The 17325-nt window shown below is 45.3% G+C and overlaps 1 protein-coding gene across 1 annotated transcript; it reads left to right on the forward strand.

The window, feature by feature from the left end:
- Positions 1–1808: 1808 nt before the first annotated feature.
- LOC124699742 (calmodulin-interacting protein 111-like) lies at positions 1809–8527 on the forward strand. Its single transcript, XM_047231991.1, is given in 12 exon segments — positions 1809–2117; positions 2718–2876; positions 2968–3785; positions 3871–3908; positions 3911–4059; positions 4615–4822; positions 5480–5937; positions 6454–6880; positions 7525–7605; positions 7730–7920; positions 8012–8136; positions 8138–8527. Coding segments are annotated over 12 exon segments (2994 nt in total). The 5' UTR covers positions 1809–1823; the 3' UTR covers positions 8184–8527.
- The last annotated feature ends 8798 nt before the right edge of the window (positions 8528–17325 follow it).

Genomic DNA, 17325 nt, shown 5'->3' on the forward strand with positions numbered 1-17325 from the left:
CGGTAATTCCGGGAGGAGGGCGGCCGGATTGGGGGCGGAAGCGCCCCGCCACGAGCAGCTGGTTTTCAGCAGCGTGGTGGAGCGCATGGCGTTGAAAAAACTGGGGCCTCGTGCCGCCGGGGAAGCTCGCCACGCACGTCAATTCCAGCGAGGGGTCATCCTTCTCGTGTCGTAGCTGCTGCCACTCTCCATTACCATCCGACGACGAGGCGATCTCGGACGAGTAGGAGGCACCCGCGAAGCGATTCGACGATGATGACTACATAGACAACGACGATGAGGAGGCGGCCGCGATCGAGGTGGCCCGCATCATCACCGAGGCCGATGCGTCCGCGACGTGGAGGCGCGAGGAGGCCGACGCCGTTCCTACGCGCTTTCGAGGCTGCTCAGAAGGAGGCCGATGTCCGCTGCTTCAAGATCGAGCGCGTCATGCTCGATGACAACTAGAGCTTGCCGTCCGTTGCGCCATGCGTCTACAGGCCCATCGAGTTATCCAAAGACCTTTTTTTTGTGTGGTAAAACCAGGTTAGCGGCCTCATACAATAAGGTTTTATCCTGGGACAGGGTGTTTCTACACCCGGGTGCATATGCATCCTTTATTTGAAACGCATATTAAATATATTTAAAAATGTTAGAAAAATACAAATAAAAATTCTTTGTGTATACCTTGACATGTTACATGCTTACAAAGTTGTTTCAGCAAAAACCGATATGTTTCATGCCTTGTGCAAAAAAGACAAATCTTAGGTGCTAAAATAGTCTATTTTTTGAGGCATTATTTGCCTTTTTTACACAGGGTACAAAAAATGTTGGTTTTAGGTGAAAATTTACGTGCACACATAGAACATGTCCCTCTACATGCTAAATTTTTTTCCTAAATTTTTTACGGTTTGAAAATATGTTTTATACATACCGGGTGCATATGCACCCGCGATCAGATTTGATTTTCCGTTTATCCTGCTGCTTTGTAAAATCTATGATGTACATAGTTGAATTGAACCGATAAACTTGAACTGTGATCGGTTCGTATTTACGGGATCTCATCTTCGGGCGATCTGAAAACGTGAACAAAACTGAGTTTTCCTTGTCTGACTCGCGATTTTAGGGACGAGATTTAGGAAGCAGATTTGGTGCACATGAGCACAAAATATTTAAAAATTATATATTTATATTTTAAAAAATAGTTATATCTATTTCATGAATACATATATATGTTTTCGATACTCGTGCAAAGTTTCGGTAAAAATTTCATTATATTTTGAGATACAGGGAAAAAACAAATTTGTGGCTTACATATAGGGGTAGGTATTTGTGAGAAATTTATCTTTTTTGTATAGCTTAAAATACAACATATGTTTCTTCCAAATTCGTACAGTATCTTCGGAATGTTTATATGTATGTGAATATTTAATTTTAATCTTTTTAAAATTTTAAAAATATGATTTTTTAAAAGCAGGAGCAAGACAGTTTTCGCGAGATTTAAGCAACTTTAAGCAATCTGTGGTGTTAAACCCTACGGACCGACCGAGCCGAGTTTCCCTTCTCCTACCTCCCGACCATCCCCAGCCGCCGCTCCGCCTTACTTGCCCCGCCGCCTCTTCTTCCCCCACGCTTCCACCGCTGCTCGCCCCCTTGTCTCCTCCCGCCACCGCCACCGCCACCGCGCGGCCTCCGCTGCCCGCCCCCACGTCGTCATACGCCTCCGCGGCTCGACAACACGCCAGCTTCCGCTACCGCGGCCCGCCGCTTCCACTCCCCACCCCTCCCCGTCCGTGCTGCAAGAAGACGTGCTAATCCCCCACAAGCTCGCCGGAGCCGCCGCCATGTCTTCCAAGGGAAAGAAGAAGAAGCCGTCGGCGTCCCCGCAGCCGTCCCCTCGCACCCCTCCCTCTCGCGCCCGTGAAGCTCCCGGCGGCTGCACACTAGACCTGCCGTCCACCGCCGCGGCGGCGGCGGCGCGGTACCCGGCGCTCGTGCCCCGCGGAGGCGCCGGTTGTTTCGCCGGCACCGTCGCCGATGTGGTCCCCAGGGGCGGCACCCACGGTGCCGAGGGGAGGCTCTGGCTCTCGGAGCCCGCCATGGTCGCTGCCGGGCTGCGACCTGGGTGCCTCGTCTCTGTATGCTCCCCCTCCTCCTCAAGATTTAGGATTTCTTTCTGCGCCAAACTTGATTTTTTAACTAAGCATTGCACTCGTATTCCAGTGCAAGTTACCATGCTCCATTTAGCGCCAGCTCTTTTTTATTACATTTTCGCCTATGCGCTCACCTTTTGACCGTGTATATGCATCTCATTGTGCCCATTCATGCTCTATTTGCTCATGCCAACTGAATGCACGCCGTTTGATCTATACTATTACTCGACACTGCAGCGCACACCACACAGCTAGTTGCTGAAAACAAGATTCATACTGTGGTTTAGATCATGAGTTCTCCTTGCAAAAAGAATGAAGAGAACACAATTTATCATACTGCAGTGTAAAAGATGCTTTACTAGAAGCCGCAATCCATTTATTTGTAGCATTTGGCAGCAACATCAGTATACAAATGCAAAATTAGTGTGCTGTCACCGTACCAAACTTAACATATACTGTAGTACACTAGAGAATCCTGATTGTAGAACTGATCTTCGAGCTTACTCTGAATTCCAGTAAACCTAACATTAGCTTACCAGTGTCTATCTGTTATCACAAGCCAGCTAAACTCTGCTTCCTTCTTAGGTGTCACTCGTTGCTTCTAGTAACAGCTTAGATGCCTTCCCACTTGATAGCTTATTTGAGGAGTGCAACAGATTCTTTGATCTTGACGTGAACAATGATCTCATGTCTAATGAAGCTGGGATGAACTTTGTGACTGCCACAGTTTTTCCTTCACGTGAGGTATGCATCTTCTTATCTTTATTCTTTTGGTTTCCAAACATGGCTGATACCAAACTGTACAAGTTTCTGATTGGATGGTCGATCTTATCAGGTTCAGAAGAATGATATCAAGCTCTCCTGGGACCTTGCCTGCATGCTGGGATACCCTTTAGCAGGTCGTCCTTTGCTTATTAGTCCCCTATATACATCTCAAGCCCAAAAACAAACAGATGGTGGTGAAATTTTGCCGGTGATAAAATGCAGCGATCTGTACCTTGGTCTAGTTCCACTGAAAGGGGTGGCAGAGTCTGATAGCCATCCTGTAAGAAATGCGGTGGTTCCAGAGTCACCTAAAAAGATTCCTTCAACTCCTCCACGCAGGAATGAATCCCATGATGCTGCATCTAACAGTGGCTCTTCATTGTGCTTGGACCGAGCCACTGCAAAATCAGCACTAGCAGATGATAAAATTAACGAGTTGCTGCAGACTTGTGCGTCACGGTGGCTCAGTGGTAGGCACTTACTGAAAGGAAACTACGTTCCCCTCTCAATGTGTGGGAAACTATCTATGTTCATAGTTTTGCGCGCAGAAATAGATGGTTCTGCCCTGGATGTAGAGCATGAGAAAAGCAACTCACTATCTAATGTGGAGGTCCCTGCTAAATTTGTCGAAACCCCTGCTTTATTCCTTGTCAGCAGAACCACAAAAGTGCATCTTTCTGATTTGTCATCTTCAGAGGAGCTTGGGCTAGATAAGCCAGTGTCCCCATTAGAATATTTCATGAGTGCTGATACAGGAAATGAAGATTCCAATCATGATCAAAGGCTTGGTGGGTTATCTGAAGTGTCAGCAAAACTAAAAGAAATGATTTCATTTTCTCTGTCAGATCGAATTGGTTTGCCAAGGCATGGTTTGCATGGTTTGCCAAGGTACAGCACGATTTGTTTGCCAAACCCCTTTAGATCTCATATGCATTTACTTCTGAATTTACAATATACTGTTGGTTGATTTCAGGTACAAAGGTCTTCTTCTGTATGGTCCACCTGGAACAGGAAAACCTCTCTTGCTTCTTCATGTGCCTATGATCTGGGAGCCAATCTTTTTACAGTCAATGGACCAGAAATCGTTAGTCAGTATCACGGTGAAAGTGAACAGGCACTGTATGATATTTTCACTTCAGCTAAGCAAGCTGCACCTGCTGTGGTAAGATTTTCTTCTAATGCCCAACTACTTTTATTGTCATGTCAATCAAAGTTTAAACTCCTATTATATTTAATGTAACTTTTTTTTATCATGTGGGTACTGAAATGAGCAATACTTTGCTGACCACTTTCTCAACCTTGTTAAAAATGATTCCTATCCTCAGATGGTTACTCCTTAGTATGTAAATAAAAAGATTTGGTAAAAGCATTCAACATCCCTACATTTAGGGAACCTCGTTCTTTACACTTTTTATATATATTTCAAGTAAAGTTATCATTCTAAAGTTTAGTTAACACAGTTGCTGCAGTTGAAGCAGATAAAAAGCAATCACTCTTTTGAAGTTTTTTTTTGGGGCAATTAGGTGCTTTCATTCATTGTTTATAGATTGTTGCATCTTGCTCAGGGCAGATATAAAGTTACTGATCTTTTAGCAATAGCTGCTGACTATCAATGATTCAACTTTTATGGTTTCTCTATACTATGGTGAGGAAGTATGTAGTGTCTTAATTATGGCAATATTGTGAATTGATAATATGTATCTTCATTGGCATTTAGATATTTATTGATGAATTGGATGCGATTGCTCCAGCCAGGAAGGATGGGGGCGAGGAATTATCTATTAGAATGGTTGCCACTCTGTTAAAACTGATGGATGAGATAGGCCGTAATGATCGTGTTATCTTGATTGCTGCTACAAATCGTCGTGAAAGTATTGATCGAGCATTACTACGCCCAGGAAGATTTGATCAAGAAATCGAAATAGGTAGAAATCTCTGATGCTCATCATGTTGTACTGTAGTTTGTAGCTAGGATAGGATAGTGCTAGTTTATTTCTTTTCTTTTCTGTTTTGTTTGGTTTTGGTCGTCAGCTGCTGGTGGTATATAGATATGTACCACTTAGACTTCTTCATCGTCTTCTAATATAAAATGACATGCAATTAGATCGTGTTTGAGAAAAAATGCGGGTGTGATCTACTCTACACATACATCTTACTCTTTTAAGCTACTGTCTGTAGTCATCCCCTAAAAGAAGTTATTTTGTTCAACTAAAACCAAATGCTAATAGATGTGCCGGATAATGTAGCTTCTTTGGCAGTAACATTATCCATTTACGGTGGCCTAAACAACTAATTCGAGGCAACTGATAATCTTTTTACCAAAATTAGCTAATTGATTATCTTGCTTTTTAACTTTTTATTGGAGTAATTTGTGCTACTTAAGAGATATTATACCCAGTAAACTGTTATTTGTATCACCGTAGTGCTGTTTTCATAACTTATGTTGAAATGAGGTTGGCCATGCACTTATAGATGTGATCAAATGCGATCTGATGATCATTGATGATGGACTAGTTTAGTTTTTAGTCTAAATTGGAGCTAATAATTATTGATTTTGTTGTCTGCGAAATGGTCACTTGCAGGAGTACCATCTCCAGGACAGAGACTGGACATACTTCGCCACCTCCTAATTGGAGTTCACCATTCTCTCACTAGTGAGGAAGTTGAGTCACTTGCTTTCGCCACTCATGGGTTCGTGGGTGCTGATCTAGCTGCACTCTGCAATGAGGCTGCATTGAGTGCTCTTCGGCGTTATATCCTTGTAAAAGAAAGTTCAAGTCAACTACTTGGTGATCATGCCACTAACGCAAAGAAGTCTAATATTCGAGAGATTGATGCTCCTTTGGGGTATGAAATAACCTCATTATCGTCATCTCTCTCAAAGCTAACCATGTCAACCGAGGATTATCCCTGGACCAATAAAGGCAATATCTCAGAAAGTAGCAAGCCTGATGACAAGAAAGATGATTTGCTATTGTTGGTGACTAATGATGACTTTGAAAAGGCTAAAATGAAAGTTAGACCAAGTGCAATGCGTGAGGTAGCATTTTTACCCACTATATCTGTTTTTTTTAGTGTTTCTTTCTCAGATTTCTTCTCGTATTACTTGCTATGGTCTCTGTCACGATTATGGTTTCTAAGGCGGGAAGGCATGCTAAGGCGTTCTACCCCCGCCTTACCGCCTAAGCCTAAAGCGGGCAAATTTCCAAGGCGCCTTATCGCCTAATCGCCTAAGGCGGACGCCTTAAAAACCATGGCCATGATAGTTCTTGTTTTGTAAGCGAGACTTCTTGTACCTGGTTTTTTCCTTTCTATGTGTTAGTGTCAATATTTTCGTTCATGAACTCCAACTGACGAGCAGTGAAAACTAGGCTAAAGCTTGCACATTTCTGTGTGTACTAAGTTCTGGCATCACAATTTAATTTTGTGTAAGGTGCTTTTGATTTGATTTGGTAAAAGCTTCCTGGTGTGTTATTATCGTATGGGAAATAAACACCAATATATTTGTGATCTGTAGAAGGTTGCATTGTTAATGGTTCCAACATTTCGTGTACAGGTAATGCTAGAACTTCCAAAAGTAAAATGGGAAGATGTTGGTGGTCAAGCCAGGATCAAGAAGCAGCTAATTGAAGCCATCCAATTACCACAGAAATGCCCAGAGACATTTGAACGCCTAGGGATCCGCCCCCCTAGAGGATTGCTAATGATTGGACCACCAGGTTGCAGTAAGACATTGATGGCTCGCGCTGTAGCTTCTGAAGCAAAAATGAATTTTCTCGCGGTTAAGGGTCCTGAACTTTTCAGCAAATGGGTTGGTGACTCCGAAAAGGCAGTGAGATCACTATTTGCGAAGGCGAAGGATAATGCACCTGCAATATTATTTTTTGATGAAATAGATGGGCTTGCAGTAACTCGTGGCCATGGGAATGATGGCATATCTGTTGCTGATAGGGTACTCAGTCAGTTGCTACAGGAAATGGATGGTAAGCTTTAATACTTCCTTAAGGACTCTTGTTTGATCCATGGTGTTAGTCCACCAACTGGCCACTTGTTACCTCAGGATTTATTAATAGTTTAGTACTGGAAGGTGGTTACTCTTTGTGATTATACACTGTCGTTCATGCAATTAATGACCACACAAACTAAGTACGCAAATAAAGGTTGGATATGATGTTTCTACTGTTTCTCTGGGTTCTACTGCATGTATGTGGTTCATTCTTGATACAAGTAACAGAATAATATTATATACTCCCTCCATCCAGAAAAGGATGTCCCAGATTTATCTAAATTCGGATGTATCTCTACACTAAGTAGTGTCTAAATACATCCGAATTTAGACAAATCTGAGACATCCGTTTCGGGACGGAGGGGTTAGTAAAAACCTAGGTTATGTTCATTGCTTCCAACAAGGCGTTCACAAAAATGAGCACTTAATGTAAATGGCCCTAATGATAATTGCTAGTCAAATAAAGGCTCTGGTATCTTATTAGTAGCTGTGCCTTTTGTCATTTGCTTGTCTTTTCATTCTTAGTTGCAAATGCTGATAACCTGCTATCTGGACTCATGTTACATGTCTCTTCTCTGTTAGGTTTTACTCATGCATAATAATTTACTATGTTTGCAACAGGTTTGGACCAAAAGATTGGTGTTACTGTTATTGCAGCTACAAATCGTCCTGACAAAATCGATATTGCACTTCTGAGGCCAGGTCATTTATCTTAACACTATGGATTATGCACTTGAATTTAATGGCCTAGGTTCATTACATAGGCGACACATATATTGTTTTCTATATTCTGTTGGTTTAACATCATGCATGATCTGTGCACTAGGTCGTTTCGATAGACTGCTTGATGTGCGACCACCTGATGAAGCTGACCGAGAAGATATTTTCCGGATTCATACACGCAGCATTCCGTGCAGTCCTGATGTCGATTTGAATGAACTTGCTAGGCTAACAGAAGGCTACACCGGTGCCGACATAAAGCTTGTCTGCAGGGAAGCCGCTGTTGCTGCGCTTGATGTATGTTGCCTGCTCTTTCACCATTCTGGCACATTAGGATTATTCATATTTCGCTAAAAACTTGATGATAACTTGCTTCTATTTTCATCAGGAGAGCTTTGACATTCCAGAAGTAGGAATCACACACTTCAAGTCGGCAATCGATCGAGTAAAGCCATCAGATATGAAATTCTACCGAGAACTTGCGTCACGATTTAGCCGATTCATTGATGACACAGAAAGCAACACTGCCGATAGAAGATACTGAACCTGCCATTTCATAGCCGATAAGATTCTTATGTCCGTAAATAGAGTTCACTGTAAGCACATTCCTTATCTTGTTCGCACAACCTCAATGACTCGCCATTCAGTTCTAAAATGTTCTTTTGTACTTTATATGGTCCCATTAGTCTCAGAAGTAGTCAGCACAATATTGCAATCCAGAAGAACTGGTCAATCTGGTATAGTTTGGAAATTTAGATTATGAAAAGGCGCATGAGAGAAATAGTTGGGAGTTTTGGTAATGATATGCTTGCTTCTAGAGGTTTTGGCACCATTCGGAAGAAGCTGATTAGGAGTATTTTGGTTGAAACTTGTAAGTTCTTAACATAATTGCAATGGTAACTGTTTGTTGGCTGGCAAAAGTTTAAAGCAGGGTCTCTCACCTATTCTTTTAAATCTGGGAGCTGATGTCTTCTTGAAAATGCTATTGAAAGCTGCTGATTCAAATTTCATTAAAGGTCTATTATCTCATGTTATGCCTAGTGGTGTCGCTAGCTTACAGTATGCTGATGGGTGATGGCACCATCTTTTTCTTTGAGGAAACAGAGGAATATGCTAAAAAAAAGTGAAGTGGATCTTGAGTTGTTTTGAAGGAATTTCTGGTATGAAAATAAACTATTGTAAGAATGATTCGCTATCAATAAATTTTGGGGATTATTTATCTAGGAAATATGCTTTAATCTTTGTTGTAAACAAGTACTTTGCCTTTCAAATATTTGGGGGTGCCTTTGCACTGTAAAAAATCAAGAAAGGAAGATTTCCAACCTATAATAGACAAAATTATGAAAATAATTTATGGGTGGAAAAGGAGATTTCTCTCCTATGCAGCTAAGCTTGTTTAGATTAAAGCTTGTCTCTCAAGTATTCCTGTGTATTTACTATCTATCATAAAATTCCCTAAGTGGGCGATTAAAATTATCAATTCTCAGTTGAGTATTTTTTTTCTGGGATAACTTGGGAGATAAGCTACCACCTGGTTAACTGGGATATGGTATGCCAGAAAAAAAGAGTTTGGTGGTTTGGGTGTGCATGACCTAAAAGAGTTGAATCTCTGTCTTGCTTCCTGGATCAAACATTATAATCTAGCTGAGAACAAATTTTGGAAAACAATAGTGGATTACAAGGTATGATACTTCTCACCCTAATTTGCTTTGGACAACTGACAGAAATGCCTCTCCTTTTTGGAAAGGGGTGGCTTGGGCTGCTAATGCAGCCAGGGTTGGGTGCCAGATGGAAAGTTGGAAATGTCGTTTTAGTCAAGTTTTGGGAGGATATATGGTTTGGACATTGTAGCTTGGCAACTCTGTTCTGGGCTGTTCATGTCATTGTCAATGAGAAAAACATCTCTTTGGCTGAGGTTTGAGATGGCACAAATATCAAACTCACCTTTGAACGGGCAGTCAATGAGGAGCTTATGCTCCAATGGTTTGAATTGTTAGCTATTGTGCAAAATGTCATTCTGTCTGCTGATTTGGATAGCCCATCTGGATGTTTAGCCCATATGGTGTTTAACTGTTTATACAGTCAATTCTTTTTACGCCGTTGATAATTTTAGAGGGATTGTACTAGCCACACCTGCAATTTATAGTATTGCTGTTCCACCTCGAATACACGTTTTTTTTGTCGTTGTTTGGGGAAAATAAATTATTCACCCTTGATAACTACTTGACATGTTGATGACATGACTGTATTCTGCTCTGCCTGAAACATCTCACCACCAGTTCTTTCCCGTACTGTTGCCCCTCTTCTTTGGAAAGAAATATCTGCTATAGTATCTTTGGACCTTTGGGAGTGATTACGAATATATTGGTAGATGGTAGCTTAGCCCCTAGAAAAATGGTCATGTTAACATGATTTCATCTGCTGTTATCTGGTGTCTCCGGACTTGCCGTAACGAGCTCTGTTTCCACGGCGACAATGGTTAATGGATGTATCATGAGCTGATATACTATATCAGGTGCACGGAGCATAAGCGAAAGGAGTTCCACAGCAAAGCTGACTCCATCCGGGGGCGTGTGGACAGCAGATGAACTGCACAAACAACTCCCGCGGTGTGCACATTTAGATCAACGTGTGTGTAAATTTTCTGCGAAGTGCGCATCAAATTTCAGCAACCCCGTCAGAATTGAGACACAATGGCCGATCAATCTGCACAAGAGGCCCAGAGGCCATGACCAAGACGACCGATAATGCATCGAGCATTCATAGGCGAAATTTTGGCGAGGAGAGTCTGGAACCCCTATTCCAGAGCCCGCGAAAACGAGACCGCGCCATAAAAAGCCCGAAGAATGTTTCCCCACGTCGCAACATTCCCCACCAAAGCGCCTGTTCCCCCGCCTCCGGCCATGGACGCAGGCACCACCTCAGCGTATCGGAACCGGAAGCGCCACCTCAACGGAAGGCCGCGTAACCCCAAGGTAAAACGGCGCCTCTTCCCGCCGGAGGTCCCCAGCCCCGACCGCCGCGCCGCCGAGGTAAGTGTCCCCCCGATTCGACTTCCCAACTGCAGATTGAATTCTCGTGTTCTCTGACGCGCCATCGTGGACTCGTGGTCTCTCTCCGCAGATGGACCAGCCGCTTCTCAAGCGACAGCGCCGCGTGGTGGCGCGAGCCGGCGGCCTGGTCGATGCCGCCGCAGACACCATGTGCCTCCTTGTGGAGATGGGGTGGTACAGCGTCCCGGAGCTCAATCCCCTCTTCATGTCTCTCACACGACGCACGCCTGTGAAGCCGCCGTGGCTCCGCTGGAGGTCGACCCTGTCCTGTACTACGACTCGTCGGGCGGCGGCGACGACGACGACGGCTGGACGAGCTGCTCGTCGCCGCCGTCCTTCGTCGAGAGCGGGGCCGCGTTCATGCCTGTCGCTCGCGGTGGCACCGTCAGAAGCAAGCGTCTGGCGAAGGCCAACAGCAAGTATTATGGGCCAGAGTGGAGCAAGAAGTAGTTTGGGCCTGCGTGCCTTGATTGGGCCCAGACGGCTCTGTTTTCTTTGTACGCCCACAGTCGAAACGGATTGGCGCTTCACGGGTGGCTGAAGCAGATTCTGTCTAGGTGGTCTGACATTAACTGGTAGTAGTAGCAGTAAGTGTAGAACTAGTGCAGTAGTGCTCCCTAGTCCCTTTTGATAATGTACATTGAAATTCAGAATCTTGTTGCAGCAGGATTTTGTAGTTAAATTGACGTTTCGTGAATCACTAGTTTTGAATCTCTGACAACATGTTTGCCAGCCCTCGGGAAGGAGAATGGGATGAGCCATAGTTACCTCTCAATTACCTGAATTTGACATGTAAACTTCCATTCCCCGCTCAACCTCAATTCCACCCAAACAATCAATGGCTCTTAATTCTCATACCCATAAACTGCCAATCCCTCCCTCCAACTCCCCCAATCAAACAAGCTGTCAAGTTTTTGTGCAATTGTTGTTTCTGTAGAACTAGATGATGATGATTAGTTGTTTTAATATCTTTGGTCACGCGACATGTGCATCCCTCGTTTTTGGTGCTAGCTTGTCAGTCTTATGTTGTCTCTTAAACTACTCCTGATGCAATTAGTAAGTTCTTCCAGGTTCATGCCATGAAGAGAATTTAGGTGCAATCTTGTTGTTGCTGTTGATAAGTGTACATCCTGAGAATGATCAGAGGGTCAGATGGTTAGCTCGAGTTGGAGGCTACCCGCAACCGGGGTTCGAATCTCCTCGAACGCGGATTTGCGGGTCATTGAGCTTCTTTTATAAGAATAAGCCCTGGGTGCTAGTGCCCATGGGTCTCGTTTTGATAAGTGTACATCCTGCTCTAGGGGTTGATGTACTTGACTGCCGATGGATAGAGTGAACTAAACAAAGAACTGGCTCCACTTGAATGAGAAAACCGGTTCAAACATGATTTAGAAAAATATGGACATTCCAAGCTGAACTTATACACTGGCCCAATGATTGAGTGCTTGTTCTCGTAGATAAAGTGGACAATGATTGCACAAAGTTGCCTTTTTTTTGATGGAGGGCTTAGCACCATAAAAATGATGTGATCTTGGAAAACCGGTTGTAAAGGTCGAGCATTGGGCTCCTTTGCTATGGTCCTTTGCGGGTTCCGAACTAATGATCACTTGAAAGGGGATGAAAATGCTTGCGTTAAGAATACGATAAATTTGGATCCATAGAACGTCAGAGATGTTTATTTAACGTAGAGATGTAGGTAACGATGCGAAAAGTGCCTTTGGCATATGAGCACCAGTCCTCCTGATTATTAAAAACCATATTTTTTGGATTCTAAAAAATATGAAATTAAATACCCACATATATATATAAACATTCCGAAGGTACGGAAATTTAGGAGAAAAATATGTTGTATTTTAAGCTATACAAAATAAAATTCTGACAAATATCTATCCGTATACGTAGCTACAATTTTGTTTCCTATAGCTCAAAATACAAATGTACGAGAATTATTTAGTCATAAAATAATATTATTGGTAACAATTTTGTACAACATAACCGAGTTATTATTGGTCACATTATTTATGGATATAGAGGGAGTAGAATCTACAAATGAAATACATCATAACATGACACAAAGAGAATACCAAAGGCACACGTTGTGAACCTAGCAAAGATTGCACTCATTTGTATCGGTGATCCTAGTTAATAGTGAGACGGTTGATCTATGATGGATCACTTCAATACTATCATGAATGACGGCCCTGCATTATCAGTACCTTGGAGTCATCTATATATACACACTCTTGAGAGGCAACATCTCCATATAAACTAAACACGACGAGTGTGCAAAAGTTTTTGTACTGAAATACATGTATGTGATTGAAGAAAATGAATATGGCATGAGGGACCAAGTGAGCGATGATGAACAAGCCAGCATGTTGTATTTTCCAAATATTAAACCATGGTGATAGAAGTAGGAGACATTGAGAAAATTAACACTCGCATTCTGATAGGAGTCACCGTAATTCTATTCTCGACTCATCAGAAAAATAGCCACATGACCCGTGTTTGCGGCCACATCTATCAATTCTTCTACGTCAAGCTAAAAGCATGTACAATGGTAGAGAAGACATGCCGTCTAGCCTACGTTCCTTGATTGAGCCCAGACGGCTCTGTCTTTTTTTGTTACGCCCACACTCGGCGCTGCTAGCCTTCGTCGAGAAAAGAGAATGGGAGGCATGTTCCTGGCTACGTCGGATTCACGCTTCACGGGTGGCTGAAGCGGATCCTGTCTAGTATGTATGTGGTCTGACATTTAACTGGTAGTAATAGGAGTAAGTGTAAAACTAGTGTAGTAGTGTTCCGTCCCTTTTGGTAATGTACACTTAAATTCGGAATCTTCGTAGCAGCAGGCTTTTAGTAATGTACCACTAGTTTTGAATCTCTGACAACATGTTGGCAGCCCTCCGGAAGGGGGAATGGGATTAAAGCTAATTACCTCTCAATTACCTGCCTTCCCCTAAGTAAGAGATTTGTGGGAATTAGACATGTAAACTGCCCTTCCCATTCCCGGCTTAACCTCAATTCCACCCAAACAATCAGGGGATCTTAACTCTCATACCCATAAACTTCCAATCCATCCCTCCAGCCCCCTAATCAAACGACTGTCAAGCTTTTGTGCAATTGTTGTTTCTCTAGAACTAGATGATGATGGTTAGTTGTTTTAATATTTTTGGTCACGCAATATGTGCATCCCTCGTTTTGGGTGCTAGCTTGTCAATCTTATGTTGTCTCTTAAACTACTCCTGATGCAATTAGTAAGTTCCTCGAGGTTCATGCCATGAAGAGAATTTAGGTGCAATCTTGTTGTTGCTGCTGATAATTGTACATCCTACTCTAGGGGTTGATGTACTTCACTGTCGACGCTGTGATGATGGATATAGTGAACTGAACACAGAACGTAGCTCTACTTTGAATGAGAAAACCGGTACAAACATGAATTAGAAAAATACGGACATTCCAAGCTGAACTTGTACACCGGCCCAATGATTGAGTGCTCGTTCTCGTAGATAAAGTGGACAACGGTTGCACAAAGTTGTGTTTTGTGTGGTGGAGGGCTTAGGGCATCTCCAACCGGGCGACCCAAACGGACGCGCTGGGCCGTCCGTTTTGGGCCGTTTGCGTGGCCGCCCGGACACGCGGACAGCGCCCCGCGTCCGCGTGTCCGTTTGGGTCGCACGCGGCGCCCAACGCGGCGACCCAAAGAGACGCCACGTGGTTCGTCTTCGTTGCGCGGCGCCGCGCCATGGCGAGGCCTCGATGGGACAGCCATGGTGGGCGGTGGAACGCGCGGGAAAGATCCCGCGCGCACCAAGGTTCCCGCGCGCGCGCAACGCCATTGGCGCGCGCTCGCGCCTAGCTTCCCGCCGACCGCCGGCTATAAAAGACGGCGGCGGTCTCACCCGGACCGCATCACCGTTCTCTCCCCTCCACCTTCTCCGGCGCCATGCCGCGCACCCTTCGAGCCACATGGGCCAAGCTCTCCCTCGCCGCCCGGGCCAGGTTCCCGCGGACGGACGAGGAGGAGCGCGCGGACTCGCGGTGGGTCGCCGACGACGAGGCGCTCCGCGTCGCCGCCGAGGCGGCGGCAAGAAGGCCGGTGACGCGGAGATGGGGGAAGCGGCCGCGGAGGGCCGGCACGAGACCGCGGACGGCCGGGGTACGAGGCCGCGGAGGAGGGGGCGGACGCCGCGGAGGAGCCCGTCGCCGCGGAGGACCTCGCGCTGGCGAACATCAACGCCGCCATCGAGGAGCGTCTCGCCGACCTCACGCGCGTGACGAAGGAGCACGAGGGCATCTGGCGGGCCGGCCGCCGCCGCATAGGCGACCTCCTCGGCCAGAAGAACGAGCTGCTCGCTGTGCGAGCAGCCCGTCACCTCATCCAGATGCCGTCGCCCGAGCGGCGCGCTCGGGAGGATGCTGCGTCGGCGGAGCGCGGCCGGCAAGAGCGCATGCGCCGGCGGCAGGACAACCACGAGGCCCAGGCCGCCGGCCGCGTCCGCCTGGAGGCGCGCACCGCCGTGGAACGCGCCGCCCTGCAGGAGCTTGAGCTATGCGGGAAGCGGATGGTTCCGCCGCGCAGAGGCGGAGCGCGAGCGCGCCCGAGCTGCGCGGGCGTAGAGGAGAGGATGATGCCCTCCGTCCAAGCTGCCGAGGCCCGCGCCGCCGCCCGCGCCGCCGCCGACGCCCGCGCCGCCGCCGACGCGCCACCCAGCCCGTAGGAAGCTGGAGTGGAATCCTCACGCGTACAGGCCGCCCGCGTCGAGTGAAATCCACGGCCCCGACGGCGAGCCGGCGAGGAGTCGCCGGCGAGGCCGCCGGCCCCGTACGTATTTAGGATAGAAGTAGTAGCTAAATAAAATTGTAATGAGTTCTATTTAATGAAAAATATTATTTATGCCTATGACACGTGGGCCAGGGGCGGACAAGGGGCGGACGCGAGCGACCAGCCTTTCGCGTCCGTGGCCACGCAAACCCGACCAAGATTTGGGCCGGGTTTGCGTCGTTCCGGACGCCGCGGGCATCCGTTTTAGGGATGGGTCCGCGCGCTGGGCCGGGTTTTTGTCCGGCTGGACCCATCCGGACGCGCGGGCGCGGGATGGGTCGCCCGGTTGGAGATGCCCTTAGCACCATAAAATGATGTGATCTTTGGAAAACCGGTTGGAAAGGTCGAGCATTGGGCTCCTTTGCTATGGTCCTTTGCGGATTCCGAACTAATGATCACTGGAAAGAGGATGAAAATGCTTGCATTAAGAATATGACAATTTTAGAGCTATACGTAGAGAACGTCAAAATATTTATTTAACATAGAGAAACAGGTACACTACGTGACTTGTATTATCATTGGGATCTACCCCATCCGTTCCAATAAATAAGATGCTTGCACTTCCCCAAATATATCTCCGGCCAATAATTATTCCAAAAATATGAGGATTATTAAGTTATAAAATAATATTATTGGTAACAATTTTCTAGAACATAACCGAGTTATTGTTGTTCACATTTTCAGTCAAAGGCTCATCTACACCTAGAGAAGCGGCGTGACTTATTCACGGATATAGAGGGAGTAGAATCTGCAAATGAAATGCATCATGACATGACACAAAAAGAATACCAAAGGCACATGTGTGAACCTAGCAAAGATTGCAATCATTTGTAAAGGTGATCCTAGTTAATAATGAGATAGTTGATGTTTGATGGACCACTTCAATACTATCATGAATGACGGCCGTGCATTATTAGTGCCTTGGAGTCGTCTATATATACACACTCTTGATAAGCAACCTCTCCATATAGACTAAACATGACGACTGCGCAAAAGCTTTTGTCCTAAAATACATGTATGTGATTGAAGAAAATGAATATGGTGTGAGGGACCAAATGAGCAATGACGAACAAGCTAGCCTGCTGTATTTTCCAAATAGTAAACCAAGGTGATGGAAGTAGGAGACATTGGGAAAACTGAACATTCACATTCTGATAGGGGCAGCTCGTCGCCATAATTCTATTCCTGACTCGTCAGAACAATAGCCACGTCTCCCGTCTTCACAGCGGCATCAAGCAAATCTTCTACGTAAAGCTAAGGGCATGTACAATGATATAAAAGATATACCTTCTCTTAACCCTCCAGGTCATCTAGAGAAAGCGGTAGCTATAACATGTGCAATACATTATCTTTTATTTTCATCCCTTATAATTAATGAGACATAATTATTTTTAGTACTCCCTCCGTTTCCAAAATGTAATGCGCCTTTAAATTTCGTTGGTCAACGACTTACAACTTTAACAATGACCTGTAATTATAATCTTTCAACAAATTTTATAGATATATGTTAAAAGGTTTTTTTATTTTGGTGCCCTTGGTTCCTTAGTCGTACCCACTTTTTCCCAGCCGCTGAACTTTTTCTCACTTTTCCCCTCCCTCTAGTCTAGAACCCTCGCAAAACGCTCAGACGGAGGGATGCCGTATGGTTGAAGGCCTTGACTGTTACATGCTAACAGGTGGGGCCACGTTGGGACGGGTCCTTCATTGACCGTTACATGGTGAAGGGTGGGACAGCATGGAGACACGTCAGACCGGCCATCTCTCGCTCACCCAAAGCATTCCCCGCCCCCGAGCCTGGAAACGTTCCCACACCGTCCCCTCCGC

This window comes from Lolium rigidum, chromosome 3 (genome assembly GCF_022539505.1).
Source record: "Lolium rigidum isolate FL_2022 chromosome 3, APGP_CSIRO_Lrig_0.1, whole genome shotgun sequence".
In the NCBI taxonomy this organism is placed as follows: Eukaryota; Viridiplantae; Streptophyta; class Magnoliopsida; order Poales; family Poaceae; genus Lolium; species Lolium rigidum.